Source organism: Erinaceus europaeus, chromosome 6 (genome assembly GCF_950295315.1).
Source record: "Erinaceus europaeus chromosome 6, mEriEur2.1, whole genome shotgun sequence".
NCBI lineage: Eukaryota > Metazoa > Chordata > Mammalia > Eulipotyphla > Erinaceidae > Erinaceus > Erinaceus europaeus.
In genome coordinates, this window is record NC_080167.1 from 4,985,051 (window position 1) to 4,999,481 (window position 14,431).

General features: G+C 55.2%; 1 protein-coding gene across 6 annotated transcripts in view; it reads right to left on the minus strand.

Moving 5' to 3' along the window:
- The window catches only part of ACACB (acetyl-CoA carboxylase beta), a 96,368-nt gene that overhangs the window by 16,374 nt on the left and 65,563 nt on the right, over positions 1-14,431 (minus strand). For all 6 annotated transcript variants that reach the window (XR_009550301.1, XM_060192550.1, XM_060192551.1 and 3 more), the window contains 13 exons: positions 11,911-12,024; positions 11,713-11,826; positions 10,093-10,182; positions 9,900-10,018; positions 9,439-9,576; positions 7,979-8,078; positions 7,778-7,885; positions 7,514-7,570; positions 7,266-7,307; positions 5,616-5,831; positions 4,360-4,515; positions 2,984-3,187; positions 997-1,152 (listed from right to left, as the gene is read on the minus strand). Coding sequence is in view for 5 of the 6 variants with exons in the window: in XM_060192550.1 (XP_060048533.1) it covers positions 997-1,152; positions 2,984-3,187; positions 4,360-4,515; positions 5,616-5,831; positions 7,266-7,307; positions 7,514-7,570; positions 7,778-7,885; positions 7,979-8,078; positions 9,439-9,576; positions 9,900-10,018; positions 10,093-10,182; positions 11,713-11,826; positions 11,911-12,024 (1,614 nt within the window). In the remaining variant the exon portion in view is untranslated. The remainder of the gene's footprint in view (positions 1-996; positions 1,153-2,983; positions 3,188-4,359; positions 4,516-5,615; positions 5,832-7,265; positions 7,308-7,513; positions 7,571-7,777; positions 7,886-7,978; positions 8,079-9,438; positions 9,577-9,899; positions 10,019-10,092; positions 10,183-11,712; positions 11,827-11,910; positions 12,025-14,431) is intronic.

Genomic DNA, 14,431 nt, shown 5'->3' on the forward strand with positions numbered 1-14,431 from the left:
AACCAGGATCCTTACGCCGGTCCTTGCACTTTGCGCCACCTGCGCTACTGCCCGACCCCCTTAACTTTATTTTTAAAGCATTTGAGAAAAAACTTTTTAAATATTTATTCATTTTTTAAAATTTTATTTCATTAAGTAGGACAGAGGGAAGCTGAGAGGGGAGGGGGAAATAGAGAGGAAGAGAGACAGGGAGACACCTGAAGTCCCTGCCTCACCGCTTGTGAAGCTTTGCCCCTGCAGGTGGGCAGCCGGGGCGCAAACCAGGGTCCTAGTGCACTGTAATATGTGCGCTTATCTGACTGTGCCACCACCTGGCCCCCATGTCTTTATTATTATTATTATTATTATTATTATTATTATTACGTAGAGACAGAGAGAAATCAAGAGGGAAGAGAGAGACTGTAGCCCAGCTTCACCCTTTGTGATGCTCCTCCGCCACCAATCTTAATGTCTTTGTTGTTTGTTTCCCTTTTGTTGCTCTTGTTGTTTATCGTTGTTGTTATTGTTGTTGTTATTATTGCCATAATTGTTGTTGGATAGGACAGAGAGAAATCAAGAGAGATGGGGAAGACAGAGGGGGAGAGAAAGACACCTGCAGACCTGCTTCACCTCTTGTGAAGTGAACCCCTGCAGGTGGGGAGCCAGGGGCTCGAACCGGGATCTTTCAGCCGGTCCTTGAGCTTTGCGCCATGTGCGCTTAACCCGCTGCCTGCTGCACTACTGACTGGCCCCCATGTCTTTGTTTTTCATTAGACAGAGACAGAGCGGAATCCAGAGGGAAGGGGAAATAGAGAGGGAAAGAGATAGACACCTGCAGCCCTGCTTCACCACTCAGAAAGCTTCCCCACAGCAGGTGGTGGCTAGGAGCTTGAACTCAGGTCTCTGTGCTCGTAACATATGTGCTCTACCAGATACACCACCGTAGTTTGTGCCTTTCTCCCCAGGAAGGCCTGTTGTGAGAGGTGGCACAGGGCCGGTGACCCTGAGGGCACTTGCCTGCCGGAACATCTCCGGGAAGTCATACACGTAGGTGGTGCCCAGCGACTGGGCCTGGAAGCGCTTGGCCTGCAGCAGGTCCTTGGTGACGTAGGGCGTGTTGATTAGCATCCCGTGCTGGGGGCCCTGCTTGCTGCCGAAGGAGTGGAACATGATCTGGACGGGGGACGGAGACAGAGGAGGTGAGGCAGGGGGCCCACGGCGACAGGGCACGTTACAGGGGAACCAACAGCCAGTCTCGCCTCTGCCACTGCGGTCAGCCAGATAAGAGCAGGACAGGGCTGGGTGGGAGCACAGCCGTCAAGAACCCCCAGATGTGCAGACACAGCAGGTGAACACTTTTGCCCCACCAGTGTCAACTCCCTCTGATCCTCTCCCTGGGGGAGGCAGCTGCAGGTCGATTCGGGGGACGCTCTCAGGCGACTTCTGCAATTTCCTCGGTGTCTTTGATCATTTTCAATACTGTGAGAGACCCCACAGCCCTGCTCACCTTCCATGGGGCTCCCTGGGTGCTGTCCATGGTGCTGAGAGAGGAGAGACCCCACAGCCCTGCCCACCCTCCATGGGGCTCCCTGGGTGCTGTCCATGGTGCTGAGAGAGACCCCACAGCCCTGCCCACCCTCCATGGGCTCCCTGGGTGTTGTGCAGGGTGCTGAGAGAGGAGAGACCCCACAGCCCTGCCCACCCTCCATGGGCTCCCTGGGTGCTGTGCATGGTGCTGAGAGAGGAGAGACCCCACAGCCCTGCCCACCCTCCATGGGGCTCCCTGGGTGCTGTGCAGGGTGCTGAGAGAGGAGAGACCCCACAGCCCTGCCCACCCTCCATGGGGCTCCCTGGGTGCTGTGCATGGTGCTGAGAGAGGAGACACCCCACAGCCCTGCCCACCCTCCATGGGCTCCCTGGGTGCTGTGCATGGTGCTGAGAGAGGAGACACCCCACAGCCCTGCCCACCCTCCATGGGCTCCCTGAGTGCTGTGCATGGTGCTGAGAGAGGAGAGACCCCCACGGCCCTGCCTACCCTCCATGGGCTCCCTGGGTGCTGTGCCTGGTGCTGAGAGAGGAGAGACCCCCACAGCCCTGCCCACCCTCCATGGGCTCCCTGGGTGCTGTGCATGGTGCTGAGAGATGAGAGACCCCACAGCCCTGCCCACCCTCCATGGGCTCCCTGGGTGCTGTGCCTGGTGCTGAGAGAGGAGAGACCCCACAGCCCTGCCCACCCTCCATGGGGCTCCCTGGGTGCTGTGCATGCTGTTCCCGTGTTCTGTCAGGGATAAAGCCCAGGGCCTTTTGCATGAGCAGATGTATGCACTACTGTGTGAACTGCTGCATCTCAGGCCCACAAGTCTGTTTTTAAAAAACACAGCTGGGGGACACCTTTACCCTCTCTAGGAACTACATTTGAAAAAAAAAAAATATATATATATATATAATGTTGTTATTTGTTTTGGTTAAGGACAGAAAGAAATTGAGAGAGTGTGGGGAAAACAAGGAGAGGGGGAGAGAGAGAGAGATAGCTACAGCACTGCTTCACTGCTCATGAAGCTTCCCCCCTGCAGGTAGGGATCAGGGGCTTGAACCCAGAACCTTATGCATTGTAATATGTGCACTCAACCAGGTTTTGTTTGTTTGTTTGTTTAGCAGGGCACTGCTCAGATCTGGCGAGTGGCCACTCAGGGGACTGGACCCGGGGCCTCAGTATATGTAAGTCCCATGCACTACAGCTCTGCATCTCCCTGACCACACTACCCTGGCTGCTGGTGTCATTGTCCCTGGGGTTTCCCCGCTCAGCAATGACTTCTTCAGCAGAGGACAAACCACAGCATTGAAGCTTCCTCTGGTGCCTCAGGGCTCCCATGTGGTGCACCAAGGGCCTGCACCCAAGTCGAAGCATGTGCCCTCTCGAGTGAGCTCTCTCACCGTCCCACCCGTGACCTCACAGGAGTCTCCGTCTCCCCAGCTGCCCTCCGCCCTGCCCTGCCCGCCTTACGTTTCCGGTTCTGGGGTCGGTCACTTCCTCGTAGAGGCTGATGTCCAGGTAGTAGCCGGACTCGTTGGTGATGAAGAGCCGAATGGGCGTGGCAGAGCCCGTGGTGGACTGGCGGATGTTGATCTTGACCTCGGCCTGCAGCACACGGAGCTTCCACAGCCGGCTGCCGTAGCGCATGACCATGGAGCGCACCGACTCCTCGATCTGCCGGGGGTCCCGGTGTCAGAGACAGCCTCTGGGCTCCAGCGCCACAGGGAGGAGGGCAGGACGGAGAACCCCTGCCCAGACTCCTTCAGAGGGGTGGACACTTCCAGGCTGGGAAACTGAGGCTGTTGGTCTTCCTCTCTGTGTCTTGCATCTGAAGCCTCTGTGCTCTCTCTGCTATGAGCTGTAGTTGCACCCATGCCGAGATGGGGCGGGGACTCCAGCCTGAATTCTAGAGAAGCACTAGGCCCAGGGGGCTGGGTGGTGGTGCACTAGGTTGAGCACACATAGTTCGAAACAACAGGACCCATGCAAGGATCCCGGTTCGAGCCCTCGGCTCCCCAACTGCAGGGGGGTCGCTTCACAGGTGGTGAAGCACTTCTGTGGGTGTCCATCCTTCTCCCCTTCTCTGTATTCCCCTTCCCTCTTCAGTTCTCTCTGTCCCATAAAAAAAAATTTAAAAAAAAAAAAAAGGAAAAAATGGCCACTGGAGCAGTGAGTGGACTCTTAGTGCAGGCACCGAGCCCCAGGAAGTACCCTGGAGGAAAAAAAAAAAAGGGAGTCGTGCAGTAGCACGGTGCCTTAAGTGCATGCACGTGGTGCCAAGCGCAAGGACCAGAGTTAAGGATCCCGGTTCAAGCCCCCGGCTCCCCATCTACAGGGGAGTCGCTTCACAGGCGGTGAAGCAGGTCTGCAGGTGTCTGTCTTTCTCTCCCCCTCTCTGTCTTCCCCTCCTCTCTCCATTTCTCTCTGTCCTATCTAACAACGACGACATCAATAACAACAAAAATAACTACAACAATAAAACAACAAGGGTAACAAAAGGGAATAAATAAGCAGAAACATTAAAAAAAAAAAAAAAAAGACTCAGCCCCAGGTGCTTCCTCCCTCCTCACACATGTGCTTGCTGCCTGATGTCAGGGTGGGAGTGGGGGGTGGGTGGGGGAGACAGTGTCCTGTGTTTGCGGGACACTCGGGGCAGAAGTTGCAGGGGGTGGGATGGCAGTGAGCAGCCATGGTCACAGGGACTTGAGAGCGAGCAGCTGTAGCCGTGACCCTGAGCCCCGTGGGGGTACAGGTTCAGTCCTACCTCCCGCCACCCATGGCCTCCTGTCCCAAGAAGCAGGGCCCCGGGGAGCCCCAGGCCCCAGCGACCCCCGTTCCCCCCCGACCTTGGAGGGGTCCATGATGACGGTGGGCACGAAGTTGAGGAAGATATGGTTGCAGTCGGTGCGCACGCTGGTGTTGTTGAAGGCTACCTCCAGCTCGTCCATGGCCTCCAGGAGCAGCCTCTCACCCTCGTTCTGCAGGTACTCGAAGGAGGCTTCCTGCCGGCCGGGGAGACGCTCAGCTGGGGGGGGTGGGGGCGCACCGCCTCCCGTGTGCCCACAGAGGACGTCAGTGGTCCTGGAATGGGTGCACAGCAGCCGGGACAGAGCCACACAGAAAGCGCCTCTGGCCCTCTGAGTGAGCAGCACCCAGGGGGCGTACTACCCCAACCCCACGGAAGAGAAAACCAAAGGGGGGCAGGGCAGTGGTGCACACAGTACTATGTGCAAGGACCTGGGTTCAAGCCCTTGCTCCCCACCTTCAGGGAGGAAGTTTCTCGAGTGGTGAAGCACGTCTGTAGGTGTCTATCTTTATCTATCTATCTATCTATCTATCTATCTATCTATCTATCTCCCTCTCCCCCTCTCATTTTTTTCTGTCCTATCAAATAAAAAAAAATGGTGGGGGTCAGGCAGTAGCGCAGTGGGTTAAGCACACGTGGCGCGAAGCGCAAGGACCACAGTAAGGACCCCGGTTTGAGCCCCCAGCTCCCTACCTACAGGGGAGTCGTTTCATAGGTGATGAAGCAGGTCTGCAGGTGTCTATCTTTCTCTCCCCCTCTCTCTCTTCCCCTCCTCTCTCCATTTCTTTCTGTCCTATCCAAGAACAACGACATCAATAACAACAGCAATAATAACTACAACAACAATAAAAACAACAAGGGCAACAAAAGGGGAAAAAATGGCCACCAGGAGCGGTGGATTCATAGTGCCAATACTGAGCCCTGACAATAACCCTGGTGGCAATAAAAAATAAAATAAAATAAAGAGGCAACTGAGGAACAGAACCCGTTTGAAGGGATCCAGGGCTCCAGCTCACCCAGCTGTGGCCCAGCAGGGAGCAGCTTTCCAGGGGTGTGGAGGTGGGGGCTTGGGGGCCTCTGGAGCTGTGTCAGGACCTGCAGGTACTGAGGACAGTACCTGCAGCAACAGGCCAGACAGGTCGTCCACAGGCCACTCTGCTGCCCACCTGCCTACTAACCCCAGACAGGAGATTCCCATGGGGACCCCCGCGGTCCCCTGAGGGCAGCACAGAAGGGACGCGGTCTCCAGCGGCCAGCGTGGGAGCCATCAGCCCCCACCCCACCCCCAGCCCTCACCTTTGTGATCAGGTCTGAGTGGCGGATGATGGCGCGGATGAAGAAACGGTGGTCCGTCACCTCCACGCCCTCCTTCACTCGGGCCGAGCCCAGGTACAAGTGCATCTTGTGGTTGGCGCAGGGCACCGCACGCAGCTCAAAGTTCCGCATGCGGCTGAGCTCCAGCTGGAAGGCCAGCGCGGGCTCCAGGTGGCGGTAGATGCGGTCCTCGGCGAACTGTGGGGGCACAGGATGGAGGGCTCACACAGGCTGGGCCCACGACTGTCCCCCCGAGCCCGGGGCCCCGCACCAGCCCCTCCCCTGGCCCGTGTCTCTGACTCTCAATGAACCCCCAGGATGCAAGAGACCTGGGGTTTCGCTGAGGTCAGAGGGCAGCTCAGCCCAGCGTGTCTGGCACGAGAAGCCAGGCCTGTCCCCAGAACTTCCGGCCCAGTCAGGCTGCTCTCACTGAGACCCTAACACCTAAGGCTGCTGGTGGGGACAGGTTCCCAACCCCAAGGGGGAAGTGACACAGCCTCAGAAGAAGGGAAGAGGAAGTAAAGAAATGAGGGGAAACAGAGTCTTAACAGGGAAACAAAGGCCTTGGCTGGGGGCTGGGAACACAGCATAATGGTTCTGCAAAAAAACTCTCATGCCTGAGGCTCTAAGATCCCAGGTTCAATCCCCAGCCTCAGCATAAGCCAGAGCTGAGTTGTGCTCTGGTCTCTCTCTCTCTCACTAAAGGAAAATAAGTGCAGTATTAAAAAAAAAAAAAGGGCATTGGGTGAATTCAGATGCAAAAGTCTGCACACAGTGGAGTCACGAGTCCCCACGTTGGGAACAAGCCCATGTTTTCCAGAACAAGAATAAACATCTCTTGTTCTTCTATGTGGTCTGAGTAAGAAACTCACAGCCTTGCACATGCATGATAGCATTGCTAAGTGGCCTCTCTGGCCTGGTTTCACCACTCTCTCATTTCCTTGAGGGAGAAAGAGAGAGAGAGAGAGAGACATCACAGCTTCGCTCCACCATCCACAGAGCTCCCAAGGGTTTGCATGTGGAGCTAAGGCTTGAACCCAGGTTTCACACACAAAGTGTGGTCTACCAAGTGAGCTATCTGCCTACCCCAGAATCTTTTCTCCTAAAGGGTCAGAGAGCAGAGACATGCTAGGTGGATGGCCCATACTTCCTACTCGGTTTTTCTACAGGAAGCAGAAAGTCACCGCAGATGACAGGTGACGGTGGGGTGCAGCCGGATCCCAGCACAACCTCGTCCATAATCAAGGTGGCCAGCCTGCAGACCACTTGCCAAGCCCTGTTCCAGAAGGTCTACCGCAGCCCCGCAGGTGTGAAAAGGAAGTTACAGCAAAGGCAGCAGGGCAGGAGGACTGAGCCGGGGGGGGGGGGGCAGGCCCCAGCAGAGTCCAGCGCACAGGGAGGCTGGAGACCGAGAAGTTCAATAGTGTGGACCCCGGCAGAGACAATGGCATCATGACTTTTCGTTTGTTTGTTTGTTTGTCACTGAGGCTTCAGTACTCTAGGCGACTTTTTCAGATTAGACAGATCAATAGAGCAATAGATAAGACACCAAAACGTCCTTCAGTGTGGCGGGAACGGGGTTCAAACCTGGGTCATGCGTGTGCATGGCAAAGCAAACCGCTGTTTCCGTACCTCGTCTCTTGCTCTGAACGTGAAAAACTTGGGGAATTCTCTCTGCAAAAGAGAAGCCCCCCCCCCAACACACAAAAGATGATTGGGATCCAGCATGTTGAAGCGTCTGTGGGCTTCTTCGGTGCTTTCCAACAGCTGTGCCAGTGAACCATTGAGCATTGAGCAAGTCTCCCCATGTGATCAGTCGACCGACCTATCAATGGATCCCGTCCGCCCCAGCCAGACCTGCAGCGGAAGGCCCCACTCACCTCTTGGGCAATCAGGAAAGTGATTCTCCGGAGCCCGTAGTCCACAAGGATGTTTTTCTGCATCAAAAAACCCAACACACCAACTCAGAGTTGCTAAGAGATGTCCCTTTCAGCAGAACATAAAACACACACAGGGACCGGGCGGTGGCACACCCGGCTGAGGGCACATGTTACCATGCGCAAGGACCAGGGTTCAAGCAGCTGAGGGCCTGGCCCGAGCAGCCGCCTCCACCAAGGTCTCTGGTGAAGGAGCAGCCCGCCCACCTTGGACTGCACGAAAGCGCGGAATATGGGCACCAGGTCCTCATCCTCCAGCTGGTCGGTGCTCTGGACGGCCACGTTCAGGATGTGGATGGGTTCCTCTCGGAGGTGCTGGAAGGGGAAGCCGAGGGGGCAGTGGAAGGAGCTGGCCAGCCCGGGCCCCCATCCCACCTGCGCGGGCTGTCTGGCTGCTCACTCCCTCACCTTGCTGTCATCCTCGGGGTACAGACCATCTTGGGTCTTGGAGAAGATCGGGGTGTCCTTAGGCAGGTTGGCGAAGCAGGAGATGACCTCATCGAAGTTCCTGGGGTGCACAGAGGCAGGGGGGTGTCAGGCACTGCCTTCCCACTGCCTCCCTTCCATAAACCAAAAAAAAAAAAAAAAAGATGGTGCCATGCACAAGGATCTGGGTTCAAGCCCCCCACCCACCCAACTGCAGGGTAGAAGCTTCATGAACCGTGGTGCAGGTCAGCAGTGCCCCCCCGCCCCTCCCCTCTCTAGTCCTCTGTCTTAATAAAACAAAACAAAAAAGGGGGGACATTCACTGGGAGTGGTGGATTTGTTGTATAGGCACCGAGCCCCTGCAATAACCCTGGTGATTACAAATGATGAGGAAGAGGAGGAGGAAGAGAAAGATGAGGAAGAGGAGGAGGAAGAGAAAGATGAGGAAGAGGAGGAGGAGGAGAAAGATGAGGAAGAGGAGGAGGAGGAGGAGAAAGATGAGGAAGAGGAGGAGGAGGAGAAAGATGAGGAAGAGGAGGAGGAGGAGGAGAAAGATGAGGAAGAGGAGGAGGAGAAAGATGAGGAAGAGGAGGAGGAAGAGAAAGATGAGGAAGAGGAGGAGGAAGAGAAAGATGAGGAAGAGGAGGAGGAGAAGGAGGAAGAGGAGAAGGATGAGGAGGAGGAGAAGGAGGAGGAGAAAAAGGAGGAGGAGGAAGAGAAGGAGGAAGATGAGAAGGAGAAGGAGGAAAGAGAGGAGGAGGAGGAAGGAGAAGAAGGAGGAGGAAGAGGAGGAATGAGAGGAGAAGGGAGAGGAGGAGGATGAGAAGGAGGAGGAAGAGGAAGGAGAGGAGGAGAAGGAGGAGGAGTGTGAGGAGGAGAGAGAGGAGGAAGAGGAGGAAGAGAGTGAGAGGAGGAGGGGAAGGAGGAAGAGGAAGAGTGAGAGGAGGAGGTGGAGGAGGAGGAGGATGAGAAGGAGGAGGAAGAGGAAGGAGAGGAGGAGGAATGTGAGGAGGAGAGAGAGGAGGAAAAGAAGGAGGAGGAAGAGGAGGAAAAGAAGGAGTGAGAGGAGGAGGGGAAGGAGGAAGAGGAGGAGAAGGAGTAAGAGGAGGAGGTGGAGGATGAGGAGGAAGAGAAAGAGGAGGAAGAGGAAGGAGAGGAGAAGGAAGAAGAGAAGGAGAAGGAGGAGGAGGAGGAAGAGGAGAGGTGAGAGAAGGGGAGGAGGAGGAGGAGTGAGAGGAAGAAGAGGAGGAAGTGCCAGCAGGGCTGAGAGCCGGCGTCTGCCAGGTGCTGTCCACACTCTCTCTCACCCTGCCACAGGGCCCTGGCTCTCTGGTCTAGTCAACCCCACAGAGCCCGTGTGACTGTCGCCACAGGGAGCCCTCATCCTGCCATCCGCAGCAGGGGTTGAAGGGAGCCCCCGCCTCCCGTGCTCAGGGTGCTACCTGGTGAAGTCGTCGAATCTGGCAAAGGCCACCATGGCGCCCGTGCGCTGGCACTGCGGAGAGAAGCCGTTGTCCATGTAGAGCTCGGTGCTGTGCCGCAGGAGGTCGGGGTTGGTCACGTTCATGGGCACGGCCATCCTGCGGGGGCAGGCGGGGGTCTGGTCAGCACCCCGCGGTCACAGCTCCAACCCAGAGCTCTGCGTGGACTCAGCAAGGGAGGGAGGGAGGGAAGGGGGTCTGCAGAGAAGCCCACGCCCCAGGGGTGTGACATGTAGGCATGCACCTGAGGGCCCTGTGTTTGAGCCCAGCACCACCTGAGAGCAGCGGGGATGGTGGAGCCATGCAGAGGTGTTTCTCCTCTCTCAATCCCTCTCCCTCAGAGGCAGGGGGTGGAGAGGTGAGGCTGCCCGGGGGCCCTCGGTGTCCAGACCCCCCGTGCCCAGCAGGAGGGTGTAGCCTACCTGTTGGGATGGGAGGACGGGAGCATGAACTGGAACTCCACCACGCACGTGCCGTCTGGGAGCTGCCGGTGCTGCAGGCTGTTGAGCTCGTAGGCGATGTAGCCCCTCCGTACATACACCTGGGGACGGGACGGGGCGCTCAGTGGGCGGCGCTGGGCCAAGCCTGTTGGGCATGGGGTGGGGAGATTCTCACCTCCAAGGACGCCATGCACACCACCTTGTTGGTGTGGTAGAAGAAGGTGGGCAGGACGTCGAAGATGGTCGTTTCCGAAAGGATTAACTTCTGCAGGGAGTGAGAGCAGGAGTGGGGTTGGAACATGCTTAGCAGGCGTCACCCAGCAGGTGGGCGGGTGGGCAGGGGGAAGGCAGCACCCTGGGCTCTGATCTGGCAGTGGAGGGGCTGGGAGACAGCCCAATTCACCATGCCTGAGGACCGGGGTTCAAGCCCCTGGCACCACATGGGCGCACCATGCGTAACAGGTGCTGTGGTGTTTCTCCTTCTGTCTGTCTCTCTCTCTCTCTCTCTCTATTGTCAAAAAGAAACAAGTTTGCTGGGAGTCAGGTGGTAGCGTAGTGGGTTAAGCACACATGGCACAAAGCACAAGGACCGGCTCAGGATCCCGGTTCAAGCCCCCGGCTCCCCACCTGCAGGGGGAACCTTTATGAACAGTGAAGCAGGTCTGCAGGTGTCTATCTCCCTCCCTATCTTCCCCTACCCTCTCAAGTTCTCCTGTCCTATCATACCTGGGGCTCCAAAGTCCTAGGTTCAATCCCCTGTACCTCCATAAGCCAGAGTTGATCAATCCTCTGGTTAAAAAAATTAAATTAAATTAAATTAAAGGGGCCAGGTGGTGGTGCACCTGGTTGAGCGCACTTATTACAGCGCACAAGGACGGGTTTGAGCCCCCGGTCCCCACCTGCAGGGGGAAAACTTTGCGAGTAGTGAAACAGGGCTACAGGTGTCTCTCTGTCTCTCTCCCTCTCTATCACCCCCTCCCCTCTTGATTTCTGGCCATCTCTATTCAATAAATACAGTAAAGATGATTTTCAAAAAATAAACAAATTATCTTAAAAACTGATTTATTTAGTGAGAGTTTGGTCAGCAAACACTAGGTCCTCGTGCAGGCCAAGTCTGTGCTCTACCCACTGAGCTACCTTCCTGGTCACAAAATTGACGTTTCTTTTTTTTTTTTTTTTCCTTTTCTGTAACGGGACCTCTCATATGTGCAATTCCACCACTCTCAGCTCTGTTTTTGCACTTTTCATTTTTCAGGGAGAGAAAGAGAAAAGGGAGAGACACCCTAGCACTATCCCACCCTCCATGGGGCTTCTCCCAGAGTTGTGGTGCTCCCATGTAGTGCTGAGGCTCGAACCCAAGGCTTCACACTTGGTTATGGCATGTGCCCTGCAGAGTGAGCTAACCCCCACCCCGGCTCCAAATCGTGCTTTTGAACACTTCTATATATTTAGAGGAGAGACAGAGAGGGGAGAGAGACAGAGACACCGTGGAGCTACTCCTTCCATGCAGCTCCCTTAGTGCTGCTCCTGATGCCCCCGTCTGATGTGGAGTTTGATCCCAGGATCTTATGCACATTCAGGTGTGAGCTCTGCCTGCTGGACCATCTCCTGGTCCTCCAGCATCTCCTCAGTCACACCTCCTGGATGGGCCTTGCAGCCTGGCATATGTCCGTGCCCCAGACCCCAGCTGCCCTCCTACCTACCCCTCAGGACACCCCCTTGAGCAGCCCCCGGCTGCACAGGCCTCACCTGGGACGGGGGGAAGGGGGGAGGGTAGTTGGGGGGGGGGCCTGACCTTGAGGTTTTCAGGGCAGAACTGGTGTCCGTACATGTCGATGGCAGACAGGAAGATGGACTCCACCTGGTTGTGCCGCAGCTCGTAGGACGGGAGGTGGGAGGCAATGAGGACCTGTGGGGACGGGGCATTTGACGGCGCGGCCGGGACGCAGGGGTGGCCCGGGCGGGACCAGGTGAGATGCACCCGCAGCCGTACCTGCCGGGCCCGCAGCGCCACCTTGCAGTGCTCGCTCTTGCTGAGCTGCGTGAGCTCATGAAGGATGGACGTCAGCTCTTCCGACAGCGAGGGGTCCGAGCTGCACAGCTCGTCCTTTGGGGTGACAAAGAGGGACCCTGGCGGCCGTCCTCCTCCAGCCGGGAACCGGCCAGCACTCCCTCGGCTGCTCCCCCAAAGTGGCCACGCTGTGTGTGCAGTCTGGTGTCCTTGACACTTTGCCCCAGGCCGGTGTTCATTCATTCATTCATTCATTCATTCATTCATTCACTCCTTTATTCCTTCAGTCACAATCCATCCACCCCAGCTGTCCCCTGGCCAACTCTGTCCTCAAGGCCTGGTGCTCACCGCTCACCAACACCCACCGGGAACTCACAGACTGAGAGAGAAGGGGAAGGGGGGAGAAGTCGAGGCCAGGAGAGGTTAAGGCAGGCTTCCTTTTTGGGGGGGTTAAGTTTTTGCAGAAATTTGCAGAAGTTAGATAATGAGATGGTTCCCAGGAGCCACCCTCCTTTTTTTTTTTTTTCCTCCAGGGTTATCGCTGGAGCTTGGTGCCTGCACTGTGAATCCACTGCTCCTGGAGGCTATTTTTCCCATTTTGTTGCCCTTGTTGTAGTTGTTATTGTTATGTTGTTATAGCCATTGTTGTTGTTGGACAGGACTGAGAGAAATCGAGAGAGGAGGGGAAGACAGAGAGGAGGAGAGAAAGACAGACACCTACAGACCAGCTTCACCACTTGTGAAGCAACCCCCCTGCAGGTGGGGAGCCGGGGGTTGGAACCGGGATCCTTATGCCGGTCCTTGCGCTTTGCGGCATGTGCGCTTAACCCGGTGCGCTACCGCCCAGCCCCCCAACCCTCCTCTCTATTCAGAATAAGGTGACCTTCTGCTAGAGGCCTGAGCTTGCGGGGGATGGTCTTGGCCTCTGCCTGACACCCTCAGCTCAAGGATGGCTCAGGGCAGGTGTCCCCGGGTCCCCACTGGAGACAGGTCACATCAACCTGACGCTGTTAACTGGCTACGGAAGAAGGACAAACGCTAGTAGTAGTAGCGGCAGCAGGGACCCAGAAGGCCCAGGCAAGGTCCTCAGCCCCACATCAACCCAGAATGTTCTCCAAGAAGTCATCCCCTCCATAGCTGCTTCTGCACCTTAAAGTGTTATCAACAGGAGGTGGCCATGGTGTCAGTATCTCCCACCCACCCACACACATGTCAGTGCTGCAGGAGCCTGGCAGGGAAGGAGTCCTTGCCTGGAATGTGGTGCTCAGAAACCAGGGCCCCTTGGCAGGGAAAGTGGCTCAAAGTGGTAGAGTGAGAGAACCACATGTCTGAGGTTCCAGGTTCTATCCCTCTTGCTGTGTGTACCAGAGTAGTACTCTGGTTAGTCTCTGTCTCACGTGAAACTCTGTCATTCTTATGTGTGAAATAAAGTAGCCTTTTAAAAACTAAAAGACACCAGGGAAAGATAGAAACAGGCTGGGGAGATGGATCCATCTGCTAATGCCCATGTCCATCAGAGAAGTTTACAGAAGCCAGAACTCCCACCTTCTGTACCCCATAAAGAATTTTCGGCCGGGTGGAGGCTCACTAGGTTGAGTGCACATGTTACAAAAAGAATTCTGGTCCATACTCCCAGAGGGGGAAATGTTAGGGGAAGATGACAGGAGGGGTCTGAAACTCACTTCCAGAGCAGAGAGAGGAGGCAAAAAAAAAAAAATGATAGACACTCAGAAGTAGTTGGTGTGACTTAGAAGGGAAGAGAAGGCAGGATTATTGAAAAAAAAAAAAAAGGGGCAAGTATATGTATATATGAATATGGACAGACTGTTGTAGAAATAATAGCCAACTCATATCTGTGAGCTTAGGAAAACCACTGCAGTTTTCAGTGGAGGGAATGGGGACACAGAACTCTGGTGGTGGGAAAGGTATGGAATTATACCCTGGTATCTTATAATTTTGTAAACCAATATTAAATCCCTAATAAAAAAAATAAGACAAAAACTTTAAAGAAAAAATAATAAAGTATCAGATTGTGGATCTGAAAAAAATTAAATAAATAAAAGGCCCCGCCTAGGGAGTCAGGCAGTAGCGCAACGGGTTAAGCGCACATGGCACAAAACCCAAGGACTGACGTAAGGATCCCAGTTCAAGCCCCCGGCTCCCCACCTGCAGGGAAGTCGCTTCACAAGGAGTGAAGCAGGTCTGCAGGTGTCTATCTTTCTCTTCCCCTCTCTGTCTTCCCCTCTTCTCTCCGTTTCTCTCTGTCCTATCCAACAACAATGACATCAATAACAACAACAATAATAAACACAACAACGATAAAACAACAAGGGCAACAAAAGGGAATAACTAAATAAATATTAACAAAAAGGGTTCCTAAAGAGTCAAACACATTTCACCTCCAAGCTATCAAAACCATGGAAGCCAGTCCTTCAGGCTTTTTGAAAACCTACAACACAACCAATCCTTTCAGATTCAAGGAGTCACCATTTTCTACCAAACA